This window comes from Neophocaena asiaeorientalis, unplaced genomic scaffold, assembly GCF_003031525.2.
Source record: "Neophocaena asiaeorientalis asiaeorientalis breed wild unplaced genomic scaffold, Neophocaena_asiaeorientalis_V1.1 scaffold265, whole genome shotgun sequence".
NCBI classification, from domain to species: Eukaryota; Metazoa; Chordata; class Mammalia; order Artiodactyla; family Phocoenidae; genus Neophocaena; species Neophocaena asiaeorientalis.
The window spans coordinates 1230523-1242198 of NW_020172172.1; the positions used below are offsets into that span (position 1 = coordinate 1230523).

Genomic DNA, 11676 nt, shown 5'->3' on the forward strand with positions numbered 1-11676 from the left:
GCTACCCGAGCTACACCAATGTGGAGGTGGTGGACGAAGGCGCCGAGTCGGCCGCGTTCAAGCAGCTCTTCCGATCGTGGTCTGGGGAGCAGCGCAAGAACAAGCACCTCCGCGGAACGGGTGAGGGGGCGTGGCCGGACGGCGGAGCGGAGCGCCGAGCCGAGGCTTCCTGAGCGATGGGCGGGGCGGGGCTGGAGGGGCGGGGCCTGAGCGGGCCCCAGAATCTCCACGGGAAGGGTGAGGGGGCGTGGCCGGAGGGAGCTTCTTGCGTGATTGGCTGGGCGAGGCGAAGTCTGGGACGGGGCAGACATCGCCAGTGACACCCTCTGTCCCACCCTCAGGTAAATTACTTCAGGTGAAACTGGACGTGGGCAAGCTGCACAGCCATCCTGAGCTGGCGGCCCAGCTCAGGATGGTGGACGACGGCTCTGGGAAGGTGGAGGTGAGGGGCACTGACTTGGCTGGCGGAAGATGGACACACAGGTGTAGGCTTTGTCTTCAGGTGAACCTTATGGTTGCTAAAGTGACCCAGGTACGCCCAGGTGCACATCTACACACAATCAGGGACGCACGGGGCATGTGTACGTATACAGGCACCCTCCGCCCCGCCAGCTCATATGCATCACGCGTACAGTCCCATGCAGCCACGACCACTTGCTCGGTAACACTCGTGGCACCCAGAACAGTAACATTCGGACAATTAATTGTGCCCTTTTGTCATATGTATGACACATACATATTATAGACACACATACTCATACCTTGTGATTGCACTTATTCAAACAATTGAAAACATGTAAGCATACAAACTCTGCATCACACATGATCACAGCCCCACATGCCCAACACAAAGTCACATCCTGTCAGCCACCCGTCTGGTCTCAGACCAATGTTCTGGGAGATGCAGGGGTTGGGGGCTCCTTCCAGGCTCTGTACAGGTCAGGGTTGTATCTTGACTAATTGGGTCACCCCCAGGCAGGGCCCTTAATTCCTTCAGGGCTTAGTTTTTTATATGTAAAATGGGGCTAAAGCTGTGGTCCCACCTGGCCCCGAGGCTGGTGTGCAGGTGCTGAGAGCATACGGGAACAGGACAGCTGGGCCTGTGTGAGGTGCACTAGTTCTCAAGGTAGGCCGAGGTCTGAGAAAATACTGTTTCTCCAAGGTGCCCTCTGACATTTGCCCTACTATGGATGGACAGTGGCAGTGAGTGGGGAGAGACTGAGATAGGAGAAGACGGGGCGGAGGGGGAGGAGGAAGAGAGGATGACAGGTTGAGGGGACAGGGAGAGACAAAGAAGAGGAGACTGAGAATGAGAGAGAGGGTGGAGGAGACCGAATAGAGGGAGGAGGGGATGAGATGCAGAGCAGGGAGGGGTGAGGGCACAGGGAGAGGAGAAAGGGGGTCAGGGAGAGATGGGGTACCCAGGGAGAGACAGAGGGGCAACCAGCGAGAGAGACAAAAGGAGAAACAGGAAAGCGGAGAGAAGGGCAAGGGAGGAAGGAAGGAGGGGTCTGCAGCCCAGGCCCCAAGCACAAAGCCAGGGAGGGGACGTCCCCCGCCCCCCCCCACAGCAGGCTCGGGGACAGGCAGCCAGAGGGGGGCCCGAGCCAGGAAGCCTGGCTGCCAGGTGAGTGCTGCTCCTGCAGGCGAGTGGTTGCAGTCAGCCTCTTCTGCAGAAGCAGGATTCCCGGTGCTCTGGTCTTTTCCAGAGACTGCTGTCAGGCTCTGTGTGGCCACGGGATGCCCAGATGTTGTTTCTTGCCATGTCGAGGTGAGCGCTGTTACCCCCACTTCACAGGTGGGAAAAACTGAAGCTCAGAAATGTCTCACTGCCGCTGTGGGTGACCGGGATTCAACCAGGGTTTGCCTGGCTCCAGGGCCCATGCTCGGTTACCCACAGGAACAGGACATCACATTAAGTGTGACTAAGTGTTTCCCTTTCAGTCTTTGAACAGGGTTTGCTTTTTTTAAGTGACACTTGAAAAAAAGGAAATTTTTCCAAGAGCCCCAAGGCCTTCTGCCCAGCTTCTGCTGCCCTGGCCTGAGCAGAGAGCAGCTGTGCAGGGCTGTGGCTGGTGAGGTCAGGCTGGGGTGGCATGTGGCAGCCTGGGCAGCCTCTGGAGTCCTCACCGCTTGTTTGTCCCAGGCACCACACACCAACTCAGAGTCCTGGCTGAGACCAGCCTGGCACAAGTGTGGGTCCCTGGGGGAAGCACAGAGTGTAGGGTGGGCACAGAGCTCAGGGGGAGCCCCTTGTCTACACAGATGAGGCATGCCCCCAGCTGCAGAGAGCTTCCTGGCTGGACACACGGTGGGTGGGCTAGTTCAGGTGGAGGCACCACTCCTGCCTGTTGGTCCCCTGTTCCCCAGGTGTGGTACATCCAGGACTCACGCAGGCAGCCCGTGGACCCCATGCATCACGGACAGTTGTGCGCAGGCAACTGCTACCTTGTCCTCTACACATACCAGAAGATGGGCCTCGATCAGTACATCCTGTACCTGTGGCAGGTGCGCCGGCCTGAGCAGGGTGGCGGGCACCCTCAAGCCCCAGAGCTCAGGAGCTGAGAGTGGGGTCTGGGAGCCGTGCCAGGCCCTCACCACCCCTGCCCGCAGGGCCTCCAGGCCACCGCACATGAGATCAAAGCCCTGAAGGGCAACGCCGAGGAGCTGGACCTCCAGTACCACGGAGCGCTGGTGCAGGAGCACGTGACCATGGGCAGCGAGCCCCCTCACTTCCTCGCCATCTTCCAGGGCCAGCTGGTGATCTTCCAGGTAGGGCCTGCCTTGCTGCTGTGGCCGCAGCCTCTCCACCCCTCCGTGCACCCATGGCCCTTACACGCATGTGCTAAGCACCTTCTCTGCAGGTCAGGGGCCCAGCGGTAGCCCCTTGGCTTCCTGGTGCTTGTCCAAGGCCCAGGAACTCCAAGGGTGACCCCTGCCTGAGTTTCTTCCCCCATCCCCAGAGGCAGCCACAGAACAGGCGCACAAGTGTGGAAGCGGAACGGAAAGGGAGCTGGGGCCTTACCTGGGGTCACACATAGGCAAAGCTGCTCCCCACTTTCCGTCTTCAAGGCCTGCGGGATCCATGCTCTGACCCCCTCGGAGATGGGGTGAGGGGTCTGTTTAGAAAGGGCCTGGTTCCCTATTCTAGACCAATGGCATCCTCACACTCCACACTCAGAGGGTAGAAAACAGAGGTGGCTTCAAGAGAGGGGGCCCTGGGTGCCGAGGCAGTTTGGCCCCCACTGGGAGAGGGAGGCAGCCCCAAAAGCCCTTGCCGCGCAGCCTGAGGCCCAGCCCTCTCGTAGGGGAGCACTGGGCACAATGGGAAAGGGCAGCCAGAGTCCGCCACAAGGCTCTTCCACGTACGAGGCACCGACAGCTACAACACCTGGACCCTGGAGGTGCCAGCCCGGGCCTCAGCCCTCAACTCCAACGATATCTTCCTGCTGGCCACAGCCGGCCTCTGCTACCTCTGGTTTGGGAAGGTACCCCAGCAATGACTACTTGACTTACGCCTGGGGCAGCGGTGCCCGGCCAGGGAAGGGTCTACTCCGCAGCGGAGGCTGACTTCAAGTCCAGCCTCAGGCCGGAGGGAGGTGGGGGAGAGGCCACAGTGTCCCTTCTGGGACCTGGGGGAAGTTATGGGTGGACCTGGGCATCCACGGGTCAGAGCCAGGCCAGGCCCAGGCTGCCTGCCCTCCTTCCTGCCTCGTGCCGGGACTACGTCCCTTCCCAAGTCTCTTGGGAAAAGGAGGCTAGTTCAGATTGCCAGGGTTTTCTCTGATCTTCAGCATAAACAGTGAATGATCTCCAAGCCTGGAGGTCCCCATCCTGTGCTCTGGACCTGGAGAGGGTCCCGGTCCCTGTGACCTTGATCAGCTGAGGAGACAGAGGAAGGAGGGGGAGGAAGGGAGACACTTTGTCATGTGTGCCCCGCCACGAGCCCAGGGCTCCTGTGACTCAGGCGCGGCTCCGCACAGGCTCCTGTTAGCAGGGGATGTGGCGCAGGAGGTGAAGGCCCCTCCCTGTGCAGGGCGTGACCCAGCTCTTTGCCTGCCAGGGCTGCAGCGGTGACCAGCGTGAGATGGCACGAACAGTGGTCACCATCATCTCCAGGAAGGACAAGGAAATGGTGCTGGAGGGTCAGGAGCCTCCCCACTTCTGGGAGGCCCTGGGGGGCCGGGCGCCGTACCCCAGCAGCAAGAGGTGACAAGGCGGGGAGGAGGGTGCTCTCCTGACCCAGAGGAGGGAACTGAGGCCCAAGAGGGTGGGTGACTAAGGGCCACACAGGGAGGTGGAGAGGCCAGACTGGAGCTGAGAACTCGTGGCTCCCCAGCCCAGGGGCTCCTAGGAGCACAGCCCACCCTTCCCTCCTCCCTAACTTGGAGCACGAAGGTGCCGGGGACAGCAGGGTGGTCGCGCCCTCTGCTGGCCGAAGGTGCTCCCTGCACGGTCCCCGTACTGGACCGTCCTATCGGCAGAGGGCCAGAGGGCAAATGCATTCCCCCACCCCACAATCCCCACGGGTGGTGTCCCCGGTGTAATATGACATATGGGCAAACAGCGTGTGTGGAGTGTGCAAGAATAGTGTGTGTGGGGTGCGTAAACGGATAAGGGTGTGTATGGGAAGGAAGGGCAGACTGAGGCTTCAAAGGGAACTGGGAGCGGAGAACCTGCCTCTCTTTATGTCTGTGCGGCCCAGCTATGCGCTGTGCTCCCCCCAAGTCTCCTGAGCTCCTAAGTGCTGCTGTCGCCCTCTCTCAGCCTGGCTTCCGTCCTCCCACCTTGGGCCTGAGGCCGGGGGCCAGCGGCTCCTCCCTCCCAGGGCGGCAGGGCTCCAGCTCGGCCCTCCATCCGCACTCAGCCAGCCACCCCCTCCTTCCCCCTGCTCCTTCCCCGAGAAATTAATGGGGCAGCTTGCACCCCAGCTGCCTGTGGGAAGACAGACTACCTAACCTGCTTTCCCCACTGACACGAGGACATGGAGGCCCAGAGAAGGGCAGGTGTTTGGGAGTGGATCCTGGGATGGGTGGAACTTAGAGGGGAGCGGGTACCTCCTGCTCCAGGAGGCATTGTGTCCCGGCCCCTGGGGGGCGGTAGAGGGGTGCTGTGCTGGGGGCTGGCTTGGCCCAGGCTGGTCAGAAGCCCAGCTCTCTATGTGCCCCTCATGGCCTTGTGCCATGCTGGCCAGGCTCCCCGAGGATGTGTCCGACTTCCAGCCACGACTGTTTGAGTGCTCCATCCAGACGGGCCCCCTGGTCCTCACGGAAGTGGTGTTCTTTCGCCAAGAGGACCTAGACAAGTATGACGTCATGTTACTAGACACCTGGGAGGAGGTACGGCAGCCTGGGTGCCTGGCTGGGTTGTGAATGGGGGGTGTCTGCACCTGCGTAACTGGGTGTGAGTGTGTGTGACTTTGTGTTTCTAGCCATGTGACTGCATATAAGGCTGCGGGTGGGTGTGTGACTATCTACGACACAGTAACACTGAGTGACTGGGCCATTGTGTGACTGTGGATAAGACACCAGGGATGACTCTGTGACCCAGGGAGCCTGGGGGAGACTGTGGCTGTGTGTCTGGTGTGGTCGTGACTGGTTGTGTAGTTGGGTGTAACTCCGTGTGCCTTATAAGGGCGTGTGTGAGTCCATGCAACTGAGTGCCCATGGCTGACATGTCAGTGCTGAGTGGGTGGCCATAAAGTGACCGTGTGTGTGTGCGTGTGCATGTGCACGCATGTGCGTGATGCCTCTGTGTGACTGCATTTGATCTCTAGTTTATTTATTTCCTCTCTGGTCTTTATTATTTCCTTCCTTCTGCTGACTTTAGGTTTTGTTTGTTCTTTTTCTAATCCTTTTAGATGGTAGGTTAGGTTGTTTATTTTGAGATTTTTCTTGTTTTTTTGAGGAAGGCCTGTATCGCTATGAACTTCCCTCTTAGGACTGCTTTGGCTGCATCCCATAAATTTTGTCTGGTTGTGTTTTCATCGTCACTTGTCTGTCTGTGTGCCTGAATTTGCCTGTGTGTGTGCAGCTGTGTGTAATGGCTGTGTGGTCAAGGAACTGGCTATAAGTGACCAGACCGTCTATAACTGGTGACACTGTGAGAGAGAGACAACGTAACTGGCTGCAGGTGTGAATGCCTGAGTGACTGAATTCGTATGACTGTGTAATCATGTTTCTGTGTGGCTGGATGTGATGGTGTTTCAGGCTACTTGTGTTTTCAGGCTGTGTGATCCATTGTAACTGTGCTTAGGTGCAACTATGCATGAGTACGGGTGACAGTGTATGGCTGTGATTTGCCGTCTGGCTGAGTGGTGGTGGACAGTTGTGTCTGTGTATCTGTGGTCGTGTGTGTGTATCTGCATCACTGTGCCTGGGACTCTGTGTGACTGTGGCAAGGAGGCCTTTGGGCTCGCATCCCACTCAGAGCGCAGCCAAAGCCCCTCCCCAAGCCCTGTGACAGGTGGCCCCGACTCTCCCCCTCGCTCACTCTGCTCCAGCCACCATGGCTTCCTGGCCGCTCCCTGAACATGCCAGTGTGCTCAGGGCCTTTGTACTGGTTGTTTCCTCTGCTCAGAACACTTTCCCCCCAGACATACATGTGACTTGCTCCCCCACCTCCCTCAGAGCTTAACTCCAGTGTCATCTTCTCAGTAAGGCTCTCCCTGACTCTAATTTAAAATGACAGTATCCACCCCACCACCACCCCACTTCTCTTCTTTCCCTGCTTTATTTTTCTCCATCTGATATACTACATATTTTACTTATTTTTGTGTCTCCCCCAGCAAAATGAAAGCTCTACAAAAGCAGGGATTTTGTCTCTTTCTTTCTCATGGTTGAGTCCCCCGTGCCTAGAACATTGCCTGGCACACAGTCGATGCTCAGTAAATGTGTGTGGATTGATTGCACACATGCATGCCTGGGACCTCCTGGCACATTTACGGGTGTGTGGGGTGCAGCCAGCCTGCTGGGTGGGTCTGGTTGGCTGGGATGTGTGCATCAGGTTCTGAGACCACCTGATGGGCAGGGCTGGGAGGGAAGTGGTCAGCTCCACCCGCCCAAGGCCAGGCCCCCTCTGTGGCCCAGGTTTTCCTGTGGCTGGGGGCAGCTGCGAGCGAGTGGAAGCAGGAGGCCGTGGCCTGGGGCCGGGAGTACCTGAAGACGCACCCAGCAGGGAGGAGCCTGGCCACGCCTATCGTGCTGGTCAAGCAGGGCCACGAGCCTCCCACCTTCACTGGATGGTTCCACACCTGGGACCCCTACAAATGGACCGTGAGTGAGGCCTGAACCCCCCATCCTCACCCTAATCCTGGGAGAGGGGCCTGCCCTGGCAGACGGTGGGGGAGCCATTGCCCTGCCCAGGGACCTCCAGTGTGTGTGTGGAATCTGGTCCCATTGGTGCCCCTCCATCCGGCCCCCACCCTGATTCTTGCCCCCAGAACAATCAGTCGTATGAGGAGGTGGTGGAGGGTGGCCCGGGAGCAGTATCTGCCATCGCAGAGAGAACAGCTGTGAGTACTGGGGCCTCCTAGGGGTCTGGGCTCAGCTGGCATGGCCCAAGGGCAGGAGGAGCAGGGAAGGAGCCAGGCGCCGGTAGAGGGCAGGGGTGGCAGTTGGGGGCAGGAGGGCGGGTGGGCTCAGTGTGGCCTCCCATGGGAGCCCATCCCCCAGCTTCCCCAGCCTGAGTCCCCTCTCCTGACAGCAGGTCAGCAACTTCCGGCTGTCCAGATGGCCACGCAATGGCAGGGCAGGCCCGTTGGCCCTGTGGGCCCTCAAGGGCTCCAAGGACAGCTCCGAGAACGAGCTGGAGCTGGGCCCCAAGGCGGGCAGCAGCCCCAGATCTGTGGCCAGCAGGAGCCTGCCCCGAGAACAGCTGAGGCACCAGGCTGTTGAGGACCTGCCGGAGGGTGTGGACCCGGCCCACAAGGAGGTGGATGCCTGAGACCCCCACCCCGCCACTCACCGCCCCAGCAGTAATGCATATAGAGCTGAGGTGCCGGCGCCCAGGGCGTGACCCACTGACGGTGGGCAATGGGCAGGCTGCCCGGGGAGATGTGTGTTCCAGATAGGGTGATGGGCAGAGAGATGTGGGAGAGGATGACACCTCTGGGCGAGTGGGACAGGGTTCTGGGCTCCGCTGATACCCTTCCTCTGCACCCACTCCCTCCTCTCCCCCACCCCAGTCCTATCTCTCAGACTCTGATTTCCAAGATATCTTTGGGAAGTCCAAGGAGGAGTTCTACAGCATGGCCAAGTGGAGGCAGCAGCAGCAGAAGAAGCAGCTTGGCTTCTTCTGAACCCCGGCCCTGCCGGCTCCATCTACGTGGCCAAGACGCCTGCCTGCGGGCACCTCCCCTACACATATACGAGCCCCCCGGGGAGGCTCTCCTGGCACACCCTGCTTGGAGATTCCTGGGTCACTAAAATAAAAGCCTGTGGCCTTCACAAGATGTGGTGAGTGGGCTTTCAGGTCTGGGTCACTCAGCAGGTCCGCCTCTGGGAGAGTGGGCCTCTGGGGTTGGAGGGGTCGGCCGTGACATTCCAAAGACTGAGCCCTCCATACCCTCCGCCATTCAGGGGTTTGTTTCTTGCTGGTCCCTCCTGCCCAGGGGACAGATGTCCCCCCTTGCTCCAGTGTGAGGGTGGAGAGTGAGGTGCTGGGGCTCCAGTGCTCTGGGGCACGCCAACACGCACGCATGCTTTACAGGGATTTTTCCGGTGTCCAGGTAAAGAGACGACAGTACTTAGTCTTATGATTTTTATAAAAACCCTCAACCTAGGGCCCGGCTGGAGGACGGAGCGGGCTGCAGTGTCATTCCTAACGGAATTGAGGACAGCTCCAGGGACTGGGCCAGCTCCTGGGCTCCCGAGAGGCAGCAACACAGACAGTAGGTTGGAGCTGAGGGCAGTGCGGGGCTGCCAGCTCTGAGCGAGAGGTTGGGAGCAGCCCCTGTCCTGCCCCCCAGATGTGGACAGAGGGCCTGGTCCGCTCGGGGCAGCCCTCACCAGACTCCCCGAGCCTAGTCCTGGAGGCCCACCTTCACAAAGAGGGTGGCAGACGGGTGCTGGTCTCCGTTCTTGGACAGGAGGTGAATGTGGCGGTATCCTGGCAGGCGGATGGGCAGGGAGGGGCGCACAGCGGGAGTTCTGGTCACTTAGGGAGGATGATCTGAGGAGTAGCCAGCCCCTTCCCAAGAGATGCCTCCCCTCGAGTCGTCCCCTCCCTCCACAAACACTCACCCTGCTTGAGGCTGTTCAAGGGGATGGTGCTCTGGCCAATGAAGTCGTTCTTGGAGGAGGCATCGTAGTCCTCCACCACAAAGCGCACGAGGGCGAGCTCAGGCACAATCACCTCAAACTCAAACTCTGTGTCCCACCATGGGTTGAAACCTAGGGGTGCAGGCACCATGTCAACAGCATGGACACCAGCTCCAGAAGCCGGGCCCAGCCCAGGCCCAGCATGTACCGTTATTGGTGACCACAGCGGTCTGGTGGCTGGCCACGTCCTGGCCCACGCCATGGATCTCCACCGTCACCTTGGGGTCCACAATTGAATTCTTACTCTTGTTGACTTTTGGCAGCTGCTGCCCTGAGATGACCTGAGGAAAGGCGGGGGACAGTTAAGGGTTCAGGATGGTAGCCAGGGGGAAGGGAGGCCCATGGCACCTGTCCCTCCGGTGGCTGGCCATACCCTGACATTGAGCCGCTTCCGAGCCCACCAGGGCCCCTGAGCCAGGGCACGGGAGTTGAAGGCGGAGTTGGGGTCTCGCAGGAAGGCAGGCTTCAGCACGTACCCACAGGCCCCATTGTCCTGGAATCGGCCCTGGTATACGTCCATCTCTGGCCCAGGTGTCTGGAAGTTCAGGGCCACTACAGGCAGGATGGAGCAGTCACAGGCTGTGGGCTGGCCTCAGGGGCCCCAGAGCCCAGCCTGCTTGGGGTACACTGAGGCCCAGAGTCACACGGTGAGGCAGAAGCAGGGTCCAGGATCACTCCAATGCCTACTGCCCTCCTGCCACCCTAACTGACCCACCACACCAACCTTGCATTCCATTTCTGGTGCCAGAATTCAAAGGACAAGTGTGCTAACAATGGGATTTCAGACACTGTATTTGCTGGTGGGGGATATTTCCAGACTGAGATTACCAGCTCCTGAGCCCACAGATCCCTGCATCTGGCTCTGCCTGGGTCCCCAGAGGCTCCTGGCCCGTGGCCCTCCAGGCGGAAACCCTCACCCAGGCCTCCTCCAAGCCCCAGCCAGCCCGTACCGATCTGGCAGCCCCCATTCCACATCTCCACAGGGCTGTAGTTGGAGGAATCCGTTCTCCACCCGGCGGGGTAGATCCTGCTCAGGTGACTCACATTGTGGCGGACAAAGCTGTTTCCTGAGGGGGGTGTGGGCTCATCAGAAGCGGAGGCCTCCTGGTGAGTCCAAGCCCCTCCCTACCAGCTCTGTCTGGTAACAGCGTGGGGTGCCAGCTCTGGGCGACGTCCGGAGGGGTGGGAGCCAGTCCTGACCCTGGCCAGCTCAGGTGGTCAGACAGATGGACAGCACCCTTGGGGGGACAGGGCCGGGCTCACCTGATTCTTGAAGTAGTCGGAGGGCGCGGTTCTCGGAGAAGGATGCCATCTCATAGAAAGCCTGCTCACGGGTGCCAGGACTGGGGAAGCCCAGAAAGTGGACGCTCTTGCAGTAAATGACCATATCTGAGAGCTCCTTTGCTAGTCTGAGCTTGTCTTCCTGGGGGCCATGGGGAGGCGCAAGTTAGATTCAGAGGTTGGGGCAGGTGGGCACTGAGAGAGCCAGAAACCCAGATACAGAGAGAACAGAGAGGGAGACAGAGAGAGGGAGCAGAGGGTCTGAGTGACAGCCACAGAGAACCCGGACAAGACAAACACCCCACAGTGTGATGGAGGGGGATGGTGGGGTAGGGCCCCCCTCCCCTCCTCGCTCCATAGCCCCCGCTCAAACCATGGACTTGTGCTGCACTTGGTTCCTCACTGCCTCATCCTCCATCTCAGCAGCCTCATCCTCGTCTGACACCACAGTGGCCTCAGGGCTGCCTTCCCCTCCGGGGAGGAAAAGCCCCCCAAGCTTCTTCCCCTTCAGCAAGATCTTCCCCTTCAGTTGCTAAGGGTGGAGTGGCAGCTGGTCAAGACGCGGCGGGCCTCCCGGCCAGTCCCCTGCCCTCTCGTCTGGGCACCCCACCCCATCGGGCACCTCAGGGGAAGGCAGGCTGCTGGTGACCCTGTCCAGTGGCCGATCCAACAGCATGGGGCCCAGGAGGGTGTGCAGGTGTTGCGCCATCACACGCTGCTGCTCCAGGCTGCAGTGGTTCTCCAGGGACAGGATGACGGGGTAGGGGGACACCTGGAGGCCCAAGGGCGGATTAGGAGGGGTGGGTGGGCCCGAGCATCCCCTTCCTCAGGCCCAGAAGCGCGCCCACCTTGAAGGCGTAGTCCCGGATGGCCCTGAGCACGTCGCAGAAGAGGATCTTGGAGGTGAAGGTGTAGCCGTGATAGATGACCGGTTCCTGGTTGGGTCCATCCCAGCAGTCGAGCTCCAGGCAGCGGCAGCCTTTGCACAGCGCCCTGCGAGTGGGACGGCGGCTAGGCCCCTCGGTCCCGGCCGGGCCCCGTCCAGGGCCCTCCCGGCCCCGCCCAGGTCCCGCCC

The 11676-nt window shown here is 60.2% G+C and overlaps 2 protein-coding genes across 2 annotated transcripts in view; one reads left to right on the top strand and one right to left on the bottom strand.

Annotated features, from left to right (window-relative positions):
• The window catches only part of VILL (villin like), a 13971-nt gene extending 5519 nt beyond the window's left edge, over positions 1 to 8452 (top strand). The window contains exons 9-19 of the mRNA XM_024756603.1: positions 1 to 120; positions 342 to 442; positions 2371 to 2508; positions 2614 to 2772; positions 3309 to 3488; positions 4064 to 4209; positions 5195 to 5339; positions 7089 to 7274; positions 7442 to 7513; positions 7705 to 7932; positions 8186 to 8452. Coding sequence (XP_024612371.1) covers positions 1 to 120; positions 342 to 442; positions 2371 to 2508; positions 2614 to 2772; positions 3309 to 3488; positions 4064 to 4209; positions 5195 to 5339; positions 7089 to 7274; positions 7442 to 7513; positions 7705 to 7932; positions 8186 to 8299 — 1589 coding nt within the window. The 3' untranslated portion in view covers positions 8300 to 8452. The remainder of the gene's footprint in view (positions 121 to 341; positions 443 to 2370; positions 2509 to 2613; positions 2773 to 3308; positions 3489 to 4063; positions 4210 to 5194; positions 5340 to 7088; positions 7275 to 7441; positions 7514 to 7704; positions 7933 to 8185) is intronic.
• A 294-nt stretch (positions 8453 to 8746) lies between these two features.
• The window catches only part of PLCD1 (phospholipase C delta 1), a 22905-nt gene continuing 19975 nt past the window's right edge, over positions 8747 to 11676 (bottom strand). The window contains exons 7-15 of the mRNA XM_024756360.1: positions 11450 to 11650; positions 11224 to 11373; positions 10975 to 11133; positions 10584 to 10743; positions 10271 to 10387; positions 9694 to 9872; positions 9469 to 9601; positions 9243 to 9392; positions 8747 to 9108 (exon numbers count right to left, since the gene is read on the bottom strand). Of these exons, the coding sequence (XP_024612128.1) occupies positions 9023 to 9108; positions 9243 to 9392; positions 9469 to 9601; positions 9694 to 9872; positions 10271 to 10387; positions 10584 to 10743; positions 10975 to 11133; positions 11224 to 11373; positions 11450 to 11650 (1335 nt within the window). The 3' untranslated portion in view covers positions 8747 to 9022. The remainder of the gene's footprint in view (positions 9109 to 9242; positions 9393 to 9468; positions 9602 to 9693; positions 9873 to 10270; positions 10388 to 10583; positions 10744 to 10974; positions 11134 to 11223; positions 11374 to 11449; positions 11651 to 11676) is intronic.